This window comes from Camelus bactrianus, chromosome 7, assembly GCF_048773025.1.
Source record: "Camelus bactrianus isolate YW-2024 breed Bactrian camel chromosome 7, ASM4877302v1, whole genome shotgun sequence".
Taxonomy (NCBI): Eukaryota; Metazoa; Chordata; class Mammalia; order Artiodactyla; family Camelidae; genus Camelus; species Camelus bactrianus.
The window spans coordinates 48,057,147-48,082,775 of NC_133545.1; the positions used below are offsets into that span (position 1 = coordinate 48,057,147).

General features: G+C 33.3%; 1 protein-coding gene across 1 annotated transcript in view; it reads right to left on the reverse strand.

The window, feature by feature from the left end:
* Positions 1-25,629, reverse strand: part of ABCB5 (ATP binding cassette subfamily B member 5) — an 87,598-nt gene that overhangs the window by 52,388 nt on the left and 9,581 nt on the right. Inside the window, exons 5-13 of the mRNA XM_010967185.3 lie at positions 21,025-21,216; positions 20,768-20,939; positions 18,365-18,489; positions 18,108-18,285; positions 16,115-16,228; positions 15,692-15,802; positions 13,558-13,683; positions 12,090-12,293; positions 2,800-2,970 (exon numbers count right to left, since the gene is read on the reverse strand). Coding sequence (XP_010965487.2) covers positions 2,800-2,970; positions 12,090-12,293; positions 13,558-13,683; positions 15,692-15,802; positions 16,115-16,228; positions 18,108-18,285; positions 18,365-18,489; positions 20,768-20,939; positions 21,025-21,216 — 1,393 coding nt within the window. The remainder of the gene's footprint in view (positions 1-2,799; positions 2,971-12,089; positions 12,294-13,557; positions 13,684-15,691; positions 15,803-16,114; positions 16,229-18,107; positions 18,286-18,364; positions 18,490-20,767; positions 20,940-21,024; positions 21,217-25,629) is intronic.

Consider the following 25,629-nt stretch of genomic DNA (forward strand, 5'->3'; position numbering starts at 1 on the left):
TTTGTTCATCCATTCATCTGTCAATGGCTAATTGCATTATTTCTACCTTTTGGGTATTATGAATGATGCTGTGAACATTGGTATACACATATCTGTTTGAGTTCCTCCTGTCAATTATTTTTTGGCTATATATCCAAAAGTGGAATTGCTGGATCATGTAAGTCAGTCTATGCTTAATAAAAGGCTAGTTTTGGAGAATGATCTGATTTCAAATTTAGTTTCAGTCCCTAGCAGATTTAAAATCTTGATGGACTACACCACGGTAGTTATGTCAATGAGCTAGAGGGCCCACTGACTGGGTACAGGTTCTGGCTTCACTGCTTCCTAGCTGTTACTCAACCTCTCTGTGCTTCACTGTGCACATATGTAAAATAGGAGATTAAATGTTCATATCACTGAGTTCTTGTAAGGGTTAGTTATTATTGTCCACTTGTTCCTTTATTAAACCTAAAATAATGACTTATGAACAGTTCAGGGGGTCTATGAATCTCTCAATATTATATATAAATCTTTGTGTACAGGTGCATTTGTAGATTATTCTGAAGAGTTATAGTGGTTTATTTTTCACTGTCGTAGATTCTCTATGGGACCTTGATCTATCAAAGGGAGAGAAGCATTATTCTAAAAGAAGTTAGTGGACTATAATTTAACACCAAGCCTTTCAAATGTGAACTTGATTAAGCAAGCATATAAAATGTCACATGTTGCTTTTGGGATGAGATATTCTCTGTGTTACTTTTGTTCCCCTGGCTAAATTCCAGCCAAGAAAATTCTCTTGCAGAAATCCCCTTTCTCTTTTCAACTATTATAGGGTTGCTACAAATGGTAAAAAAAGGAATAAAGAAAGGAAAAAGGAAAAGGAAAAGGAAAAGAAAAAAAAAAACTAAAAAGTTCCTAATTCCTTTTTCTTTTTTCCTGTGGGCTAGGCCGTTATCATGCTGCAGGGTCTGAGAGTTCTTAGACGAGCAGAAATGAGACCTGCTGGATGTCCTACCTTCCTTAGGTGGGGGCCTCTTTAAAGACTTGATTCCATAACCACCATCTATGTGGTATGTGTAGAGAACTCTTATGGCACTGGAGTGTTCATTACTTTGCCTGTATCTTAACTCTCCTCTTCACCACAAGTCAATTATATACTGAGCTGTACATAATTAATCCATTTACTGTGCTACTTGTCACCTCATTTGTTACCAGTTACCCTCACTCCACAAAAGACCAGCAAAACCTACTTAAAGCAGCTTCACACCTATACATCTCTACCATGTACAAAGGGATGTATTGTAACCTCTTTAAAAACTGGAAAACAATAGCAGTAAATGAATTAAAAATATTAAATAAAAATAAGTTATATATGTGGAATAATAGCTTACAAACATTTTACATTCTCTTACACTTACGACATTTCATTTTAATCAGTAGAAAAAAATTTCTAAGTTTATTATGTCACTAAGCAAATATTTATTTTAAAAGTATGAAGAAGTTTTGATTGCCTGAAGTGATTAACAAAAGACAATGGGCACCTTTAAACTCTAAACAACTCTAGAGCCTATTATAATATTTTAAATCTTATATATGAATGTCAATTACATCTCAATAAAACTAGAAAAACAATCAATGTAATTTAAGAGACAGTTTAGTGTAATCATTTTTCAGTATGCTCAAGCCCTAAGAAAGTAAACATCACTATTAATAAACACAATTTGAGTGTTCTCTATAGAGCCCTGTTATTAAGTATAAAAAAATTAATAAAGCATTAGCCATACTTTTGAGGGAATTATTGTTTCTTCTCCACAAAAATGAAGGAAATTTGGCAAAGTGTCCACAATAAAGATGAATTTTTGTATCACTTATTATTTTATGGAAATAAGAAACATCATGAGCAATATGTGGCACTCTTATTATGGGATGGAAAAAAGGGTGAAAATTTATACAATCTGATTTATAAGTTGACAATAGTAACTAACAGATTTTTCAGTAAGCAGTGGGGTACTCTGGCTGCCAGTAACCATTTGTGGCCACACAAAATCAGTGTTTAATAAGATAAACCTATAATTTTCTTAGAGAGAAAAACACTTGATACATTTTCAAACAAGCTCAAAGTAATATGTGCCATTAAGCCTTCTGAAGGGTTTGAAGGCCATGATTTAAAAGGGTTTGGCCATTCAAAAAGGAATTCCATAGTTTTTCATATCACCACATGACTCTCCCAGATGCAGTGCAGTTTGGTAGAGGGCCATGGCTGTATTGTGGACATGAAGCATGTGCAGCAGCTTGCAGTGAGCAGGAAGTCAATGTGAGGTCTGAGGGCTCAGGACTGTTGAAGGAGGATGGTTCAAGGTCAAGGCAAACCACACAGTATGCTTCTCCACTTGAAGTGAAATTAAATTAAAAGAGTACTCTGGGGTTGCCCTAAAGAGGAAAAGTGGTCAGAGAAGAGAATCCCACAGGTGTGTACAGAAGAGTCAAAGGATGGGATATGGTTATAGTTGTGATGGTGGTAGAGGTATGGGGTTACTCTGAGGAAGAAAGTATAGATCTGTTGGAATGGAGGTATGTATAGGATGACTGTTTAAATATGAGCCTCATATATATTTTTAACACCAAGTACGTCATCCTCTTTTCTCCAAATCAATTCCTATAACCATCACATAAGTTTTTACAAGGATGAATACCTTGCATCTGTACCATAAGGAGGTCTCTGAAATTAATAAACAATCTATTATGTAGCCATAGTTTCTTATATTTAAAAACAATGCTGAACCAAGAATATGAAAATAATAAATGTGTCTACTCACTTACCTTCTCCAGTGCAGCTTGAACTAGTGATTCACTTTCTGTATCTAGGGCAGATGTAGCCTCATCTAAGATTAGAATCTTCGGGTTTCGAACTAAAGCTCGAGCAATTGCGATTCTCTGTTTCTGCCCTCCACTCATTTGAGCTCCCTTTTCCCCTACCAAAGTATTAAATTTCTAATGAAAAATATGAAAGAGCACAGAAGAAGGCACCACGATCAGATGATTAGAACAGGAAATGGCACTCACAGTTACGTTTTAATGCCAGCTTAATCACTACTTCAACCTATGATTTTGTTCTTTGTAAAAACAAACAACTGTTTTTAAAAAAAGAGTCTAATGAAGAGAGAACATAAAAAAAAATTGGCTAGGACTAAAAGGAATGAGAAAATAGGAGAATCAAGAATTTTAAGGGCGATTAATAATAATTTGAACCAAATTTCAAAGTTTTAGAGATATTTTTAGAGATATTTTAGAAGGCATTGGTATTTTTAAAAGAAACACTGTAATGCAAATACTTTACTATTATTTGAAATGCTTATTAGCAATTTAATATAGTATCCCCAATTTCCTTCCTGTATACTCTGAAAAAAAGTATGAAAAAATTACTGCAAAAACAAACTTCTTCTCAAAACTGTTTTTAATCTTGGGAGACTTTTTAGGTCTTATTTTACTTTTTTTCATATATGCATCTTTAATAAGGCAGATGTTATTAGAGATTTGAGGTTGGAGATAATTTCTAGAACTAAAGAAGCATAGTTAGTAATATTCTATTGAGTTACGTCCCTGATCCAAAGTTCATTTCTTTAAGAATTTAAATTTAAATACTCTTTTTAAATCTTTAATTTCTAAAACTTGACTTTTCAATTATATATATATATTCACCTTATTGAGGAGTAACTTATTTGCAATAAAATGCACACATTTCAAAAGAACAGTTCTATGAGTTTTACAAATGAGTATACCCATGTTATTATCACTCCAATAAAGATACAGAACATTTCCATCACCCTAGAAAGTTTTCTAAAGATGATCCTTTCCACTCAAAACCCACATTCTGCCTCAGGATACCACTGATTTGACTTTTATCACTATAAATTAATTTCACTAGTTCTAGAACTTCATTTAAATAAAATCATACAATATACCCTTTTTTTTAAAAAAAATAATTTTTTAGAGAAGTTTTAGGTTCACAGCAAAATTGAGAGGAAGGTTCAGAGATTTCCCATATACGCCCCTACCTCCTCACATGCGTAGCCTCCTCCATTGTCAATATCCCTCACCAGAGTGTTTGTTACAAGTGATAAACCTACACTGAAGCATCATAATCACCCAAAGTCCATAGTTTACTTTATGATTCACTCTTGGTGCTATACATTCTGAGTTAAACAAATGTAAAATGACATGGATCTGTCATTATAGTATCATACAGAGTCCTAAAAGTCATTCACTGTCCTAAAAGTCCTCTGTGCTCTGCCTATTCATCCCTCCACCTCTGCTGCCAAACCCTGGCAAACACTAATCTTTACTGTCTCCTTAGTTTTGCCTTTTCAAGAATATCGGTAAAGTTGGAATCAAACACTATATAGCCTTTTCAGATTGGCATCTTCACTTAGTAATATGCATTTAAGGTTTCTCCATATCTTTTCATGGTTTGATAGTTCATTTCTTTTTAGTGCTGCATAAAATTTGGATGCATCAAAACTCACTTATCTATTCACCTATTGAAGGACATCTTCATTGCTTCCAAGCAATTATGAATAAAGCTGCTATAAACATCTGTGTGCAGGTTTTGCATGGACATAAGTTTTCAACTCTTTTGGGTAAATACCAAGGAACATGATTTCTGGATAATTTGGTAAGAATATGGTCAGTTTCGTAAGAAACTGCCAAGCCATTTTCCAAAATGACTGTCCCCACCATCAACGATGCTCTGTATCCTCCCCAGCATTTGGTGGTGTTGGTGTTCTAGATTTCAGCCATTCTAATAGGAATGTAATGGCATCTCACTGTTGCTTTAACTTGCATTTCCCCGATGACATATAATGCAGAGTATCTTTTCACATGCTTATTTGCCATCTTTATATCTTCTTTGGTGAGGTGTCTGTTAAGGTCTTTGGCTTATACTTAATCAGGTTATTTTCTTATTGTTGAATTTTAAGAGTTCTTATTATATATTTTTGGTTAACAATCCTTTATCAGATGTGTCTTTTGCAAACATTTTTTCCCAGTCTGTAGCTTATCTTCTCGTTCTTTAGATGTTGTCTTCCACAAAGCCAAAGTTCTCAACTTTAGTGAACCAGCTTATCAATGACTTCCTTCATGGCTCGTGCCTTTGGTTTTGTATCTAGAAAATCACCGTCACATCCAAATCATCTAGGTTTTCTCCTATGTTAGGACTTTAATAGTTTTGCATTTTAATTAAGGTCTATGATCCATTTTGAGTTAATTTTTGTGAAGGATGTAAGGTCTGTGTCTACATTCATTTTTTTTACATGTGGATATCCAGTTGTTTCAGCACCATTTGTTTGTTAAAAAGACTGCTTTGCTCTATTGTATTGCTTTTGCTACTTTGTCATAGATAAGTTGACTATATTTACATGGGTCTAATTCTGGGCTATGTATTCTGTTCCATCAATCTATTTGTTTTTCTTTCACCAGTATGGCACTGTCTTCATTACTGTAGCTTTATAGTAAGTCTTGAAGCTGGATAGTATAGTTCTTAACTTTGTTCTCCTTCAATGTTGTGTTGGACATTCCGGATCTTTGCCTCTCCACATAAACTTTAGAATCAGTTTATTGATATACACAAAATACCTTGCTGGGATTTTGACTGGGATTGCATGGAATCTATAGATCAAGTTGGGAAGAATGGATGTCTTGACAATATTGAGTCTTCTTTTTCATGAACATGGAATATTTCTCCATTTATTTAATTTTTTTATTTTATTCATCAGAGTTTTATTGTTTTCTTTACACAGATCTGTACACATCTTGTTAGATTTATATTTAAGTGTTTCATTTTCTGGAGTGTTAATATAAATGATATTACGTTTCTAATGTCAAATTGCACTTGTTCATTGTTGGCATATAGAAAAGTAACTGACTTATGTACATTAATCTTGTATCTTGCAGTCTTGATATAATTGCAGTATGTACAGTTTTGGTCTGTTTTCTTTTACCTAGCATAGTATTTTTGAGTGTCATCCATTTTGTATGCTATCAATAATTCACTCTTATTTATTCACGGTGTAAATCTATCTTGGGTTGCCAGATTTAGCAAAAACAAAAACCCATGGAAATCAGTTAATTTTGATTTTCAGATAAATAATGAAATTTTGTAGCATAAGCATAGTTCATACAATATTTGGGATATACTTATACTAAAAATTATTCAATGTTAATCTGAAATTCAAATTTTACTGAAAGTCCTACATTTCATCTGACAACCCTATATCAATCACACTTTGTTTATACATTCAGCTGCAGATGAACATTTGGGTTGTTTCCAATTTTTTAACATGAATAAAGCTTCTATGAACATTCATATACATGAGACTCTTGTGGTCATACTTTCATTTCCTTTGGAAAAATATGTAGGAATAGAATTCTGAGTCACAAGTGTATGTTTAACATTATAATAAACTGGCAAATTGCTTTCTAAGATGACTGTACCAATTTCATTTTATTCAGAATGAATGAGAGATCCAATTGCTTTACAACTTCACCAAAAGTTATTATTGTTATTCCTTTTAATTATGGCCATTCTACTGAGAGTGGAATTGTATGTCACTGTAGTTTTATATTGGATTTCCCTAGTAACTAATAAGGTTGAATATTTTTCATATATTCATATATATATATTTGTTCATTTAATTCTTTGTGTGAAATGTCTATTCAAGTTTTTGTCCATTTTTAAATTTTTTATCTAATTACTGTGTTGTGAAGTTTTTTATATGTTCTGGGTACACATTCTTTGTCAGAGCTGTGTACTGTGAGTATTTTCTTTCACACAATATCTTGCCTTTTTATGTTCTAAATGGTGTCTTTTAACAGATTTTAATTTCAGTCAAGTACAGTTAATCATTTTTTAACAGTAAATGCTTTTCTATCTGAGAAATCTTTTCCTAACTCAAAGCCATGAAGATTTTCCTGTAAGTTTTTATTTTTGAACTTTGATAGCTTAAGTTTTTACATTTGGTCTAAGATTCATGGCAAGTTATATATTTATGGTATGAGGTAAGGGCCACATTTCATTTTTTTTTCCATATGAATATGAATTTATCTAGCACCATTAGTTGAAAAGACTTACCTTTCCCCCACTGAATTACATTAGCCTTTTCAAAAATCAATTGACTAGATATGTGTGGTTCTATTTCTGGACTCTGTTGTAGTCCACTGATTTACGTGTCCATTGTTATGCATTTAACACTGTGTTAATTGCTATCTTAAAATTAGCTATTGTAGGTCTTCCAGCTTTGTTGTTCTTTTTCCAAAATTGTTTTGGGTATCTTGGTCCTTTAAATTTCCAAATAAATTTTGTAATCAGCATGTCAAGTTTCTACACATGTAAAAAGGCTGCTGGGACTTGTAACTGATAAGAGCATTAAATTTATAGATCAGTTTGGGATGAATGCATATTTTTAGAAATATTCAACCTCTCAATCAATGAATTAGGTATGCCCTGTTTATTTAGATATTCCTTAATGTTATTTCACATATAAGCAATGTTCTATAATTTTCACATAGAAGATTTACGTATCTTTCATTACATTTACTCTATTTTATATTTTTTGATGTTACTGTGAATGCCACTTTTAGTTTTAATTTCATTTGTAACTGTTGCTACTATTTAGAGGTCTAGTTGATTTTTTTTCATAGTTATAGGTCTTATTAAGGTTATCTACTTCTTTTCGAGTAAGTTTTGGTAGTTTATGCCTTTCAAGGAATTGACTCTCATTTAAGGTGTCAAATTTATAGGCATATCTTTGTTCATACTATTCCTGCACTAACCTTTTAAAGTCTTTGGGATCAACAGTGATGTACCTTCTGGAAATTAATCCCTTGTCAGTCACATCGTTTATAAATATTTTCTCCCATTTTGTAGGTTGCCTTTTCGTTTTGTTTATAGTTTGTTGTGCAAAGGCTTATAAGTTTAATTAAGTCCCATTTGTTTATTTTTGCATTTATATCAGAGAATGTTTTGCCTATGTTTTCTTCTAGGAGGTTTATGGTGCCCTGTCTTATGTTCAAGTCTTTAAGCCATTTTCAGTTTATTTTTATAAATGGTGTGAGGGAGTGTTTGTTCTAATTTCAGTGATTCACATGCAACTGTCCAGTTTTCCCAACACCATTTGCCAAAGAGACTGTCTTTTCTCCATTGTATGTTCTTGCCTCCTTTGTCAAAGATTAATTGACTGTTAAGTCTGTGGGCTTATTTCTGGGCTCTCTATTCTGTTGCATTGATCCATATGTCTGTTTTTGTGCCAGTATCACACTGTTTTGATTACTGTAGCTCTGTAGTATTGTCTGAAGCCTGGGAGGGTTATTCCTCCAGCTTTGTTCTTTTTTCTTCAATATTGCTTTGGCAATTCTAGGTCTTTTGTGATACCATATAACTTTTAGGATTATTTGTTCTAGTTCTGTGAAAAATGTCCTGAGTACTCTGATAGGAATTACATTTAATCTGTAGATTGCTTTTGGTAGTATGGACATTTTAACAATATTAATTCTGCCAATTCAGGAGCATGAGATATCTTTCCATTTCTTTAAATCAACTTTAATTTTCTTAATCAATGTTTTATAGTTCTCTGTATATAAGTCTTTCACTTCCTTGGTCAAATTTATTCCTAAGTTATTCCTAAGTATTTTATTTTATTTTTTTTGATGAGATTTTAAAATGGGTTGGACAAGAAAACAAACAACTCAATCAAAAAATGGGTGGAAGACCTAAGCAGACATTTCTCCAATGAAGACATACAGATGTCCAATAGGCACACGAAAAAATGCTCAATATCACTAATTATCAGAGAAGTACAAATTAAAACTACAATGAGGATCATCTCACACTTGTCAGAACAGCCATCATTAAAATGTCCACAAATGATAAATGCTGGAGAGGATATGGAGAAAAGGGAACCCTCCTACACTATTGGTGGGAATGTAGTTTGGTGCAGCCACTATGGAAAACAATGTGGAGAATCCTTAAAAAAACTAAAAAGAGATTTACCATATGATCCAGCAATCCCACTCCTGGGAATATATCCAGAGCAAACTCTAATTCAAAAGGATACATATACCCTAATGTTCATAGCAGCACTATTTACAATAGCCAAGACATGGAAGCAACCTAAATGTCCATCAACAGATGATTGAATAAAGAAGTTGTGGTATATATACAATGGAATACTACTCAGTCATTAAAAAGAATGAAATAATACCATTTGCAGCAGCATGGATTAACCTAGAGATTATCATACTAAGTGAAATAAGCCAGAAAGAGAAAGAAAAATACTGTATTATATCATTTATATGTAGTATCTAAAAAGTACATGTTGTTCAAGGGTCAGCTGTAGTTCACAAATACTGATACCTTGCATTTTCATTTTTATTTAGTTCAAAATAGTTTTTAATTTTCCTTAAAACTTACTCTTTCATCCATAGATTGTTTAAAAGTAGGTTCTTTAATTTTCAAATATTTGTGGATTTTCCAGATGTATTTCTGTTATCGATTTCTATACTTTAATTCTACTATGGCTCAAGAACATATTTTATATGTTTCCTTTGAAATTGTAAAAAGCTTTTTCTTTTCATGGTCCAGAATATTGTTTATCTCAGTGAACATTCCATGTGCACTTGAGAAGAATATTTTCTGCTTTTACAGGATGGAGTGTTCTACAGATATCAGTTAGATCTAGCTGGCTGATAGTATGGTTCAGGTCATCTATATCATTAATGATTTTCTGCCTACATGTTCTATCAAGTACTAAAGACTTCAACTAAAATTGTGGATTTGTCCATTTCTCCTTTCAGACGTGTCAGTTTTTACCACATGCATCTGAAGCTTTTCTTAAGTACATAAATACTTAGATTATGTCATCTTACCTATGGATCATAGTTTCCTGTTTCTTTGCATATCTAGGTATTACAGAATATATACTGAATTCTGTGCTTGTCATGTTGAAGAGACTTTGAATTCTGTTTTCTTTTGAAGAAAATGTTGATTTATGTCCTAGTGAGCAATTCAAATATTGACTAATCCTCTTGAACTGTGTAATCTTTGTTTTATGCTTTGTTGGGGTGAATCTGTAGAAAGTCTCAAAAATTGGCAGAACCCAACATCCAAGTTCTGTCTCCTTCAGGGATCTTGTCATGGCTTGGGTTTTGGATTTGTTAGGGCAGGTCTAGAGTCAGCCTTACTCTAAGGTGTGGTCTTTACTCCTAAGGTGTGGCTTTTTTTTTTTTTTTTTTTTGGGTGTGTGTGTGTGTCTTAGCTATATGCCTGAGGTATTAAAACAGTGTTAATGTGATCTCTACACTCAGGACGGGTTGTGTTTTCAACATCTTCGCCACACTGCTTTACTTCTAGTATCTATGTTCTCATCTCAGATTTATATCAGCTGCTGTCTGGTAAGCCTTAGGTAGTCTTAGCCTCAGAGGATTCCCAAGGGATGCCTACATGGATTTCTGCCCCCCATGTTCTCATGTCCATCTCATAAACACAGCTCTCTCATTGCCTCCCTGGTTGTTTAAGCTGCCAGAAATTCTATCTCTGCTTTTCAGCTCAGTGGGACTGCCATATTCTGTCTAGATTCCATTTTACAGATGTGGTCAGGAATTTGTTCTCCGGCAGCACACTGAAAAATCATGGACTTTCTTAAGTTTCCTTTCTCTCAGGATTCACAGTTTTGTGCCACTTTTTGTCCAATGCTTGGAAACAATTGTCTCATGCCTCATGTATTTTAGCCAGTTTTATGGCTGTTTATGGGAAAAGGCTAGCAAGTATCAGTTAATCCTAATATATTAATTTTAAAATATTTGTATATCATGGAAGGAGTAATGGTATTTATTTGTGTGCTTTCCCTATGTTTTCACCTATATGAATTAACCACTTCTGGAACTTTTATTTATTATTATGCTTATTCTTATTTCCTTGGTTAACTGTGGCTGTGGAATTTAGTTTCCATCATGATAAGCCAGTATTTTTAATTTGTTCTTTGTTTTACATCTTTCAGATTTACTATTAGATTTATAGGACGGGACATACTTTGTGTAAATACTGGACTTTTAGCAAAAGCAAGTCATAAGTTACAGGGAATAATTTAAGAGGCACCAGAAAATTCCCTAATTCCAAGTGGGAAATTGAAGATCGCTGCTGTTTTGAGGACAGGAAGTCACTGAAAGTGTCAAAAAAATCAAAGAAAGGAAGTCTGAGTTTTCCCAAACTACAAGGCAAAGAATAACCTCAAGCCCTTAGTGTCCTAGTTATGACCCTAAATAACAAGGGTAGGAGGTAATAATTGGCAGAACAAAAGTTTTCGTGAAAAAAAACAAAAGTAAGTACAAAATTATCATGAGTGTGGCTTGTGAAATAGATCCTTTAAAACAAACTTTTTTGTTATTGTTGTCTTCTGCGATGGTAGAATTTTATCTGTAGTTTAATTTCAAATTTCATCCTTCATATTTCACTACAATTTCAAATGATACTGATGAACAGAAACTTTGAGAAATGTAAAAAAAAAAGTTTTTATAGCTCTCTAGCAATTCTAAATACCCATTAGGATCTTATATGCCCTAATATCAAAAATTCAACTATAATTTCACATTTCCTGTCCAATATTAGCTCCATGTACTTCTAAAAACAATGATATTTTTCCTTTTGCCTTATCACAGAACCGATCTGAACAGTATGTGACATTCCCAGTCTTAGCCACAAGATGGCCTTGCAAATCAACATTATGAAGATACATAATTTCTCAGCTGGGAGTGATAATTTTGTCTTCTATTTCTTTTTACGTATCCTCTTATGTATTTTAACGTATCCTTTATTTTTTTTTCTTTTACATTTGCAGTGTGAACCAGTAAGAACTAAATATGATTAAAAACTGACCATTCAATGATGTATTTCTTCTTTTGGATGTTACCATGCTCTTTCATTTATAGATGTTTCATCTAGGACAATGCAAAAACTAATCACACTCCCCTTACTCTGTAAAAGTTATTGTTTTGTTATTTTATTTTGGAATATTTTGGTGCTTTAGCTTTAAGCTAAGGACACAGGCTACATGTGTACTTACCCTGGGAAACTCCATTATAAAATCATAAGCATTTGCTTCCTTTGCTGCCTTCTCAATATCTTCATCAGTCACGCCATCTCGTCCATATTTAATATTGTTATTAATGGTGGTCCCAAACAAAACGGGCTCTTGGCTGACCACTCCAAAATGTTCTCGATAATGTTGCACATTTAAAGTTCTGATGTCATTACCATCCACCGTGATCTGCCAATTCAAAGCAATGAATCATGTTGTAATGCTTTTCACCACATTGGGTTTAGAGTCCTTTTTACTAATCCCAAACACAAGCTGAGAAGCAAGGTTTTTTAGGAATCAAAGACTGACTATATTTTGACAAAATATTTATAGCATGAATATTGCCAACAGACTTTTCCTGGTACATGGGAACTAATAAAACCTCAAAAAAAAAATGGCTTAAAATCTTGCCACCTGAATATCTTTATTCCAAGATCCACAAATTAGGTATTATGAAGATATGTATTCTAGGAGCCACAAATGTTATCATGTAGACACATGTAATAAACTTCTGTTTTGTTAAAGACTGATCTGACCTTCGCATTTTTTTCTTAGAAATACCCTACTTTCCCTTCAACACTCTACTCCGCTGCAAAAGGTAAAAGTGTATTCTACTCACTGCTATGAATAATAGTAAATTAACCCTGTCTTTCCCATAGATAATGCCATTACCTATTACTCCAACATATTCCAATGACAGAAGCCAAGGTTTGATAATTATAACTTTGGTAATTCTCACCAACTGGCATTCTGTCTGGGCATGGGTATTCTATGAAACTGCTTTATATATGGAATGCTTATCCAATAATTTATTGGTTCAATATTAGCATAGATACATGAGTCTACTATACTCCAAATGAAGACTTAAGAGGTCAAATTTAGTGAAATCAGGCTCTAGAAGAGTAGATCTTCTTTTAAAAATAACAGTTAAAAATTGAATAGAAGCATTAAGAATTATGCATCTGTGACTATCACAGTCTTGTTCTCTACGCCACTTACAAGGCTGAGAAAGTTAAGTGCAACATATACATTAAAGAAAAAATAGGAGAGCATATTTCCTACAGACATTATTCTTCTGGGATGTTCTGAGAAACTGAAACTCTTGATAAGTTCTGGGTACTACAAATCATTGTGTTATTTTTCTCCACAGCATTTATTATCTTTTCACATATTATTTAATTTACTTATTTTATTTATTGTCTCCCTCTACTTATTAAAATGTAAACTTCATGAGGGTAGAGAAGTTTTTATGTTTGTTCACCAATGTATTCCCAGCACCTAGAACAGTAAGTGGAACATAGTAGGTGCACAATAAATATTTGTTGAATGAATGAATATGCAGGAAGGAAAATAATATGGCTTCTATCCTAGCTCCATTGTTAAAAATTAAAAGTTGACATAGCTGTAAGCACTCATCACGTGGACTGTGTATGATTTTGCTAGGTACACTTACAAAGCCGTCATCAGGATCATATAACCTTTGCAGAAGTTGGACTGCTGTACTCTTCCCACTGCCGTTGGGGCCAACCAAGGCCACTGTCTCTCCAGACTTAATTTTGAGATTCAGACCTTTTAGAACCTATTGGAATGTATGGGAGAAAAGTTTCATAAAACTAGGATAAGTACGATTACTATTTATATGTTTTCAGAAATTTAATGTATAATTATAAATAGAAAACAAATTTCTTTGGCACTTAAAAACAAATTTAGATCTTATGTTTGTTTCATGCACCTGTATAGTAATAACCTACAATTTTGGAAAATAATAGTAAAAAAACTCTAGTCATCTTTCTATACAAAGAGGAGATCTAAGTTAAGTGTACTCACAGACTATTAATAGTCACAGCAAAATTTTTTTCATATTTTCAACTGAAATAGTTTATATGAATTTCATGACTACCAATGAAGTAGTACTTTCATTGAAAATGCTATTTGAAATAGCAGTACTGAAAGTTTTATCTTTTAACTTGTAATAACTGAATGAAATCTTGCCAGATATATCTTTGAGTTACTTATGGCAGTTCTTTCTTAGAATATATTTAACATTATTGCAAAATATATTCCAAAGTAAAGCAACTGGCAGACTTTTTAGGGACTCTTATGAATGGGATTTCACCAGTTGATCTCACAGGGACATTTCAATTTGGGTGGGAGCACTTTTAAAGTTTTTCCAATAACTGGGGGTTGCTACCAGCATTTACTGTCCCTGGGACCTGCAATATGAGCAAAACCTCACAAATAATTACTGTCCCAAATGATGATAGTAATCCCATTGAGAAAATCCCACTTATCTTTGCTTGCATTTGCCCCAAACATGGGACTATCCCCTTGGATTCTCTCACTTTTAACTCCTCATTTATAAAGAAACAGATTCTTTAAATAAGCCAAAACTAAAACCTTCAGAGGGCCAAGCATAAAATATTCTCTAAAGAAGGTGAGAAATCGGGGACCCCCAGTGGGAGTATCTTCTCTCCCACCTGCACTTTTATCTAGAATTTGTTCTTATTCTTTCTTTGGAAGAATCTGTTTTGTTTATTTAAAGTTGGTGGACATTTTTGGGTAATTATTCATTTTTCACTTAAAAAAGGTTATGTTTCAAATGTTCATGTTAAAAAAAATAGTTGTTTAAAACCTGGAGAGCGCTTTACCATGCAATATAATGGCCCAGTTGGTGCTTAAGTCTCCAGGAAGCCAACCCAAATGTAGTTGTAAAATGGTGTTAAAATGCTCTATTTATATTAAGAAAAATGATAGAAGACAATATTATTCCAACAATGGTAATTAAGTAACAAAATTTTTAAAAATCAAGGGCTTTCAAAAGAGAATGTCAGTAAAAGACTTAGAGACAAATAAGGGAGTAGGAATAGGTAGATCTTTTTTGATGCAAATTATGTAGGGAATATTTGGACACTTCAAAAGATATTAAAGGTTGATGGCATTAGTAAGTTTACCAATTTCACTTAAAATCATGTCATCCTTTTTCTATGAAACAGATGTTCCATTAGTAATTGCTCTTTGCAATCTTTAACAGTAACCACTTTTTTGGATAAATATACTAACAAGTTGAAAGAAGGAAGACAATAGAAGAGACAGACATTTTTACAAGAACTTGTCAAAGGCTGAATGGTAGAGAGAGGAGGATGCACTTTACGCTGAGTGTGTTTGCATGCCTTTGTGTGTGTGCGTGTGTGTGTGTAAAAGTAAGAGACAAAGTAACTGAGGCACAAATGTTGGTTTAGTAAAAACCCTAGGAAAGTAAGAAGGGAAAGGGACAAAACGGTGTGCTCCCAAATCCAGAGTGAAGGAATTCCAGGGAGTTGAAAATGCTTTAGTCAGTTGAATACAGACAAGATAATGCAAAATGTAACTAATTCTTCCAGAGTTATTCATCCATTGCTGATCTATCCTTCCTTCTTTCCTCTCTCTCTCTTTCTCCATCTCTTTCTCTCTCTGTCTCTTCTCAAGTCTCTAAGCAAAGTAGCCAAATCTTGGTCAAACTGACCCTAAGTATCTCATAAAAGGAGATCCTAGCCAGTGGAGAATAATATTAGAAAATGATACAATTCTGTAAATTAAATTTTACTTACCTTGATAGATGGTCTTGATGGGTAACTGAAAGAAACATTTTTAAATTCCACAGTTCCTTCTATCCATCCCAATTTATATCCTGTTGTTGAAAAGTTATCTATAGTAGGTTTCTTAGAAAAACAAAGAGGACATTAAAAATCTTAAAGGTACTGAGCGGACACTCTCTAGATCCTAAAAATAGCTTAAAGATGGGTTTTCTTTTGTGGTGTTTTCCTTTCTACTTTCGAAGTGTATTGAGTTAGATATAAAGGTTTCAGTAAACACAATCTCTTTGTAGAAAAGTTAAAACAATCTCTTTCCATAGCCAATTGGGCAACATAGATTTTGCCCATCTTTTTGTTTTAGTGAAATAAGTGTGCCTATGTTTTGGCTTCCTTCTTGCAGTAATGATAGTTATCTCTTAAAGCTATTAGAAGTCTTACCTTATCAATAATGCGGAAAATATTAAAGGCAGCTCCTCTAGCTATAGTGAAGATTTCAAAGTTAGGGGCTGCTGCTCCAATGCAGTAACTACTATGGATTACACTAAAGAAGACCTATGGGAACAAAAAATAATATTTATTCTTTTTCAGCTATATAAGAGGGACAACATTTTCAAAAAACCAGCTTTTGGTTTGGTTGATTTTTTCTATGGTCTTGTTAATCTCTATTGTATTTATTTCCTCCCTGTGGAAACAGCCTAAATGTCCATCAACAGGTGACTGGATAAAGAAGATGTGGTATATTTATACAATGGAATACTACTGAGCCATAAAAACCGACAACATAACGCCATTTGCAGCAACATGGATGCTCCTGGAGAATGTCATTCTAGGTGAAGTAAGCCAGAAAGAGAAAGAAAAATACCATATGAGATTGCTCATATGTGGACTCTAAAAAACAAAAACAAACAAGCAAACAAAAAAAACAAAGTGTAAATACAGGACAGAAATAGACTCATAGACATAGAATACAGACTTGTGGTTGCCAGGGGGGCAGAGGGTGGGAAGGGATAGACTGGGATTTCAAAATTGTAGAATAGATAGATGAGATTATACTGTATGGCACAGGGAAATATATACAAAATCTTATGGTAGCTCACAGAGAAAAAAAATGTGACAATGAGTGTGTATATGTCCATGTATGACTGAAAAATTGTGCTGAACACTGGAATTTGACACAACATTGTAAAATGATTATAAATCAATAAAAAATGTTATAAGAAAAAGAGGGACAACAGAATGAAGTACATACATAGTTGAGACTCAGAAATCAGATAGGAAAGAATGGAAGATGCTGCCAAATATAAAGGAAACATTAGTTAATTCAACTGCAGTTGGCCTTTTCCTAATAGAACAACTTCTAATTATCCAACAGTCTTGTTAACGCCTGCTGGGAAGTTGAGCAGAAAAATCTGCTTACTGAGGAGCACTGGCCATACAGGAACCTGGATGGGTGAGGAGGTCATGTGCACTTCCCTCCTTGCTGGTTAACTCCTCAACTTTAAGGAGAAGGATGTTATAGATTCCACTATCTTAGAGACAGTCTATTATTTATTCCAAAATTTGTCTGAATTTTTGTATTACTGGACACTTGTCCATTTTCAGACAGACACATCTCTGCCAAAAGTCGATAAGCAAAGAACTCCATAAGCTAAGTGTAATTTTCCCTATCGTATAGATGAGGAAGCTAAAACTTTGCAAGTCATTCACCTACAGTCACGCATAAACTGAGGAGAAAAGATGAGCTAAAAATTCCTCAGGCTCAAGTTTTATTTATAACAAATAAATGAAGAACTTAATGTTTTAAAAATAAAGCCTCAAGTTCAAAAGATGACTTAAGTTGAACAGAGCAGATGAATTTAGTTCAGAAAGACAAATGATTCTTAATCCTGAACTGATCTGTTTATTGTTGAAACTTGGGAGGATAACTGAATAAGTTATAATTTAATGCATAATCCTTAAGAGTTTAAAAAAAACTCTAAGTTGTGATGTTGGATAGAGCTGTATATAGTCTGTTTTTAACATTACTATATGCTGAAAGGACAGAAGAAGGCAGGAGAGTCCAATCTACAGAATATTTCTGGAAGACCTGTAGCAAGGTGAATGTAGGTGTCATCTTATCTCAGCAAGATGGAAAGGAAAAAGTCTCACTAGAGACTGGTCTTTTTTGACTGCTGGTTTAAGAAAACTTTATTTCTCAGTGGAGAATTCAATTATGATTTAGAAGACACTAAAACATGCTAGGTGAGTAAATCCCGCCAATTCATAACTATAATTTAAAGATGTTTACAAATAATTTGAAGGAAATAAACATTTGTTTAGTAAAAACATTCATCTTTAAATATTCACTGTCATTCAAAGAGAAATTCTTACTAAACTCCAGGTAAGGAAAGATTACCTAGGCCAGTTACCTCTGTTCTCAAACAAGACTTACAGCAAGAACAGTTCCGATGGTATAATCAGGTTCTCCACGAAGAATCAAGGAGGTTCCATACCAAAAAGCAAGTCCATAGGTTCCATTCATAAAGAAGTACACAGCACCAAGAGAGAGTTTTGAAGCTATAGCTTTTTTAATGCCAACATCCTTTGCATCTTTTAGATTCTGTGTATACCTTAAAAAGACAAACACAATGTAATAGCCGTGGGGGAAAACAAAACCAAGCACATATTGTCATAATTAAAGGAACAGACCTTTGGATTTCTTTCTCCTGGGCCCCAAAGGTTATGACTGTTTGGATTGATGATAAGACTTCTTCTGCTACAGCCCCAGCTTTGGAATAAGCACTTAATTCCTTACTGGACAATGTGATGACTATCTGTAATAAACAAAGATCACAGTCAACCAAAGAATAACCCTGGGGCAGTAACAGTGTGCAGAGAATTTAATTCAAGTAGAATCTAGAATAACATTTTATTATTGAGAAGGTACTTGTTACTTATTCTAACTCCATTACTTGGCAAATGAGGAAACCAATGGTCATAGATACTGACTTCTTAAAGTCTCAGCAGTGAAAGAGCTTAGCCTAATGTAACCTGGAATCTAAATCTCTACTTTTCCTTCTAGTAGAGCTTCACTGTTTTCTCTATGTATTTTCAAAACCTTAGAAAATGAGTATCTATATTAACATAGTTCAGAAAAACTTGATTTGAAAAAGGATATTAGGAACATAGTTCTTCTTAATCGCACTCTGGAAATTAGTAAGCCTGATTTGACTTGATCTGATTTGTTATTATGTAAAAACAATCAAGACTTCCAGAGGATATGAGAGACAGGGTTGTGGCAGAAAGAGGAATATGATCCTGCACATGTCTGGAGTGTGACTCCTGAAGCTATTACTGCATAATGCAGCCTGCCTAGTAAATGCTGTATCTCTATACACCAATACATGAGATTTCAGAAAGGGAGAGAAAGTTATCACTCTTGGTGATTTTAGGCAGGTTTACCTGCTTTCTTCAAAATTTAAATCAGAATGTGCCTTTTTCTCTATAACACATCCCACTTACCACTTCTTTAATTAGTAAAGGATTTAATTTAGTAATTTAGCACAACAGTTCAACGAAAAGGAGCAGGGAAATTGTCCTCAGAGTTGTGAGTCTGTAACTACTGCTTGCTAACATAAAAAATCTACCCACTTTCAAAATACATTCCACATAATAGGAACTGATTTTATGTTAAGACATGCTCAGATATTTGTTAAAGCAGAAAGTAGCATAAACTGAGCAATATTCATTATTTTCTGAATTCATCTAATAAAGATAGTTATTTCCTTAATATATCACTGGAGGGGAAGCTGCATGTAGCAAAATGCTTTGTACATACCAGTATTACATAAATGTGTGCCCAATTAAGTTGAACTGAAGGAATCTAGAAACCATCCAGGCTGGCTTCTTTAGTCATTTGGATAATTTTTACCTTTATTTGCTACCTATTTACAATCAGTCAATACAACAGCAAAACTTAGTTTCCCCACCGCTATTATTTTTAACTCCCGGTCCACTTCACTTCTTGCTCAGTTAAGGCCCTGATTTTAGTAACACACTGGGTTAATCTTCATACTTAGGGGTCTTCATTTCAAATAAGCTGGGGATGAAGATTTTGGCAAGGGTTACAAGGTCAACACTAGAAGTCACACTAAATAAAGATATGTTGTCTAAACACCTAAGTCTATTGTTAAGGAAGTATTCAATCATAGAATATTTTTATTGCTGAAAATTCTTGTTTGGTTGAATTTGTATACTGCCAGCAAATAAATTCAGTGAATGTTATGGCTTTAACTTCCATAGAGAAAAATTAGCTTTGGAAAATTTAAGACTCAAAAAACACCCCAAAACAAAACAAAACAAAACAAAACTCCATCCCTCAAGAATACGCTTTGCCTTCAATTTAGGAAATGGGTATACACTTTGGTAGAACTGCCAAAGATTTAATTTGGAGAGAGATATTAGGGATATATTGGTTGATTTTGCACTTCACATAGAACACTGGTTTAAAAACTAGGCTGTAAATAGATTAATATCTTATAAATAGATTAATATTAACTATATCAGTGCTGAAAATATAATTTAAAATGCAAATACAAAATTTGTTTTAAAAATTGAAACAGAAAAAATTGAAATAGATTTACATAGTACATAAAATAGACATTAGCAAATATTTTAAATGTCATCAGAGCCCTATAAAAATATAAACTTGAAATGGCTGACCTAAAAAAATGCTTAAGTGTTTACTGTTTTAGGATTTTCTCATTTTGTTCTAGTGAAATGAACTGAAACACATTTGTCTGGGAATCTAGCACACAAAGCTTTCCCAGTATCCAACGTACAATGGCATAAAATTGTATCCATACTGTTTGAAACTGTATTAGGCTCTAAACAAAGAAGGATGTTTTTTAACGTTAGTAAGATATTACAACTAAACCTCACTGTAGCCAAATAACCTGAAGATAGAAAGCGTACTGTATTTCCGACATACAATATTCCTGTCCATTTTGGGACACAGAAAATAAGTAGAAAAGCCTCTTTTGGATAAACTCAGTAAAATATCTAGTTTACATTTTTGCTTCCAATCAACACTGAATTAGCCATCTTGCCTACCCTAGAAAACATGGCTGCTGATGCAATTATAAGAGGAGATGTGGACAGAGTCACCAGGGTGAGTTTCCAGCCCTTCACCAAACCAATCGCCAGGCCAATAGAAAAAGTAGACATGTTTTGAAACAACAGAGCAATCTTGTCTCCAATACCATCATTGATTTTGTTGATGTCACTGAAACAAGTAAATAAATGCAGTTAATTCATTTATACGTCATATAAGAGAATAAAGTTGATGTATCGCACAATTATCCTCTTACTCAGTCATGCGTGTATTAAGTTCACCAATATCACAGCTGTCAAACCAGCTGATGTCCTGAGCCAAAATTGAATGAAAAAACTGTTTTCGAATTCTTTTGGTCTGTCGTGCTGCAGTCATAACCCAAAAGGAAATCTGCATGTAGCCAAAAACCCAGGCAGTAACTCCTATTCCAACATAACACAGGGTCAACCTGGAAAGAAAAAGATTATTGGAAATGTTACTGAGACCAAAGCAAACTTTTTCCCTTATTATCAAAAAAATGAAATCTGTCAGAATATTTGATGAAGAGAACTTGTGCTAGAATCTATAATAAGATAATTAAAAATAAACCACTATGAGAATGAGTGAAATATACTCATGTAGGAATCTAGATTTCCCTTGTAAGACATCTAGAGTATGTCTCTCTTACATTATTAGCCAAAATTAGTGTTTCAAAACATAATTGCTATTTATATCTTCTTTCAGTATTTTTTTAATACTTTCATTTGAAAATGTTACATTGTAGTAATTATGATAGCTGTATGTGAAACAGAAGGGTAAAGAAATGATAATAGTCAAAAGCATTTGATAAAATGCTTTAAATATAAATACAGCATTAAATTAAAATTTCAACTGAAGGAACTTAGCCTAAGGAAAATATGTACAAAGATTAACCAAGATGAATGTTCATTGTAGCATTAATAACAATACCTAAAACTGAAGATATCCTAATTATCTAAGAGTAGGAGACCAGATAAGCAATGTAGTCTCTTCATACCAAAATCTATGGGATGCAGCAAAAGTGGTACTAAGGGGAAATTTATAGCAGGCTTACCTCAAGAAAAATTTCAAATAAACAATTTAACTTAACACCTAAAGGAACTAGAAAAAGAAAAAACAAATGAAGTCCAAAGTCAGTAGAACAAAGGGAATAATAAAAATCAGAGCAGAAATAAATAAAATAGAGACTAAAAAGAAAACAGAAAAGATCAATGAAACTAAGAGCTGATTCTTTGGAAAGATAAACAAAATTGACAAAACTTTAGCTAGACTTACTAAGGAAAAAGGAGAGAAGGCTCAGATAAACAAAATCCAAAACAAAATAGGATAAATTACAACAGATACCACAGAAATACAAGGGATTATAAGAGAATATTATGAACAGCTATTTTCCAAAAAATTGGACAACCTAGAAGAGATGGATAAATTCTTAGAGTCAGAAAACTTCTTAAATAAACAAATGGGACTATTCAAATTAAAGAGTTTTGCACAAAAAAGTACATTATCAATGAAATGAAAAAACAAGCTACTGAATAGAAGATATTTACAAATTATATATCCCATAAGGGGTTAATATTCAAAATATAAAAAGAATTCATAAAACTCAATAACAACAAAAAAAAAACCCAATTAAAAATGTATAGAGGATCTGAATAGACACTTTTCCAAAGAAAATATACAGATGGGTAGATGGTCAATATTACCAATCACTAGAAAAATGCAAATGAAAACCACAATGAGGTAAAACCTCACACTTATTAGAATGGCTATTATCACAAAGACAAGAAATAATTAGTGTTGGCAAGGATGTGGAGAAAAGGGAATCCTTCTGCACTGTTGATGAGAATTTTAACTGGTGCAGCCACTGCAGAAAACAGAATGGAGAGTCCTCAAAAAATTAAGACTAGAACTACCATATGATCTAGCTATTCCGCCTCTGGGTATTTATCTGAAGATTACAAAAACACTAATTTGAAAAGACATATGCACCTCTAGGATCATTGTAGCATTATGTATAATAGCCACGATATGGAAACAACAGATGAATGGATAAAGAAGATGTGGTATATATACATATACACACACAATGGCCTACTACTCAGCCATAAAAAGATAAAATCTTGCCATTTGCAGCAACATGGATGGACCTTGAAGGTATTATGCTAAATGCAATTAAGTCAGATGGAGAAAGAAATGACCACTCATTTGTGGAATATTTCAAAAAAGCAAAATAAATGAAAAAACAAAACAAAACAAAAACTAAACACATAGATTCAGAGAACAGAATAGTGGTTTCCAAAGGGGGAGGATGAAATAGGTAAAGAGGTCTACTGTGTGGTGATGAATTCAAACTAAACTTTTGGTGATGAGCACTCTGTAATGTACACAGAACTCAAATTATAATGTATATATGAAATTAGTGTTGCTCTATGATGAAGGAATTAAATAGGGTGCTAGGTCAGGGAATAAGTGGTGGGTAAAGATGGGTTGGGAGAGCTCATGCAGATAAATAAAGCAGTTAAGAAAAATTTCTTTGAGGAAGTGGTATTATAACTAGGATCCAAAAGGACAAATGGAGTCAACCACAAAAAGGCAAGAAGAGCAATACTATTTTGACTTGAGCAAATGGGTGAATGGGGTGCCATTTACAGATGTGGAAGACTGAGAGAAGAACAGATTTGCAGGAGATACCAAATATTTTGATATAGACATAAGCATGAGATGCCTATTAAACATCAAAGTGAATATCAAGTAAGAAGCTGAAAATGGAAGCCTGAAGTGCTAGAGAGGGGTCTAGTGTGGAGATGGAAATTTGAAAGTCATCAGATTATAAGTGGCAATTAAAATAAAGTATTGGCTGAGATGATCCTCAGAGAAAGAGAATGATGTGTAGATAAAGAAGAGAAGAGGACCAAGGACTGAGGGACTCTCAGGGACTCTCCATACATGGTAGAGTTTAAGATGAAGACAAAGAGCTGGCAAAGAAAGTTAAGAAGTGGTAAATGAGGTAGCTGGAGAGCCAGGTTAATAAAGTGCTAAGAAAAACACAAACAAATATATACTTCAGCCTCATTATCCCCAGATTCTGTGTTGGCAAATTTGCCTACTAGATAAAATTTACTGGTAATCCAAAAATCAATACTAGGGTTGTTTTCATGATAATTTATGGATATGTGCAGAGTGGCAAAAATTTTGAGTCACCCAACAGAGACATTCCCCTGTACAATGAAGACTATAAAATATTGTTGGTAGAAATTTAAAAAGATCTGAATAAATGGATTGGAAGATACAATGTTGGTAAGATGATAATCTCCCCAAACTGATCTATAGATTTAATGCAATCAACCCCTGTCAAAAATCCCAGCAAGCTAGTTTTCAGAATTTGTAAGGTAATCTCGAAGTATATGTACAAATGAAAAGAACTCAGAAAAGTTAAAATAATGTTTAAAAAGATTAAATTTGGAGGATCTCCACTTCCTGATTTTATTTATTTAACTCTAAAACTGTAGTACTAAGACAGTCTGATACTACCATAAGGGAGACATAACAATAAGTGCAACAAAAATGAGAGAGCAGAAACTAACCTTTTCATTTATGGGCATTTGATTTTTAGCAAAGGTACAAAGGAAATTCAATGTAGAAGAAATAGCTTTCCTAAGGAACAGTCTCAGAACAAATACAAAGCCACATACAAAATAGAAGTTAGGCTCTTTCTTACCTCACAACAGTCACAAAAATAAACTCAAAATGGATCACAAACCTAAGAGTGAGAGCTAAAATGTTGAAAATTCTAGAAGAAAATAGAGAAAATCTTCATGATCTTAAGTTATGCAAAGAATTCTTAAATCCAAAAGAAAAATCCATTAAAGAAAAACTTGATAAATTGTACCTAATCAAAATTTAAAACTTTCATGCTTCAGAAGAAATCTTTAAGAAAATGAAAAGACTAGGTACAGACTAGGAGAAAATATGTATATTTTCTGACAAATCATATATCTGACAAAGAACTTGTATCAAGAATTTATAAAGAACTCTTACAATTCAATAATAAGAATAGAAACAGCAACTTATAAAATAAATAAAATATCTGAATACACATTTCACCAAAGAAATATATGAATGCCTAAAAAAGTAAGTGAAAAAAAATGCCCATTATTAGTCACTAGGAAAATGCAAATTAAAGTCACAATATGATACCTCTTCATACCTACACAATGAGTATAAAAAAAAAGACAGAATTGAAAGTATTGGTGAAGATGTGGAGAAACTGGAACCCTTATACATTGCTGGTGGGAAAGTAAAATGGTTTAGTTACTTTGGAAAACAGTTTGGCAGTTTCTCAAAAAGATAAACAAGCTTACTATATGACCCAGCAATTCCACTCCTAGGTATCTACCCAAGAGAAATAAAAACATATGTCCAGGCAAAGATTTATATATCAGTGTTTACAGAAGCATTTTTTTTAATAGCAAAAAAAAAAAAAAAAAAAAAAAGAACCAATCCAAAAGTCCATCACGTGGTGAACAGATAAACTAAATGTGATATATCCTTGCAATGGATTAGTACTAAGCAATAAAAAGGGATAAACTACTGATTTGTATTATAACATGGATGAACCTCAAAAAACATTACACATAATAAAAGAAGCTAGGTGCAAAACCCTACATTTTATTTGTTGCCATGCACATGCGATATCCAGAAAATGCAAATCTTTAAAGATAGCAGATAAGTAGTTTCTTGGGGCTGGGGGTGGAAGTGGGGATTGACTGTAAAGAAGAATCTTTATAGAATGATGGAAGTGTTCTTAAAGTGGGTTGCGGTGATGGTTGCACAACTCTATAGA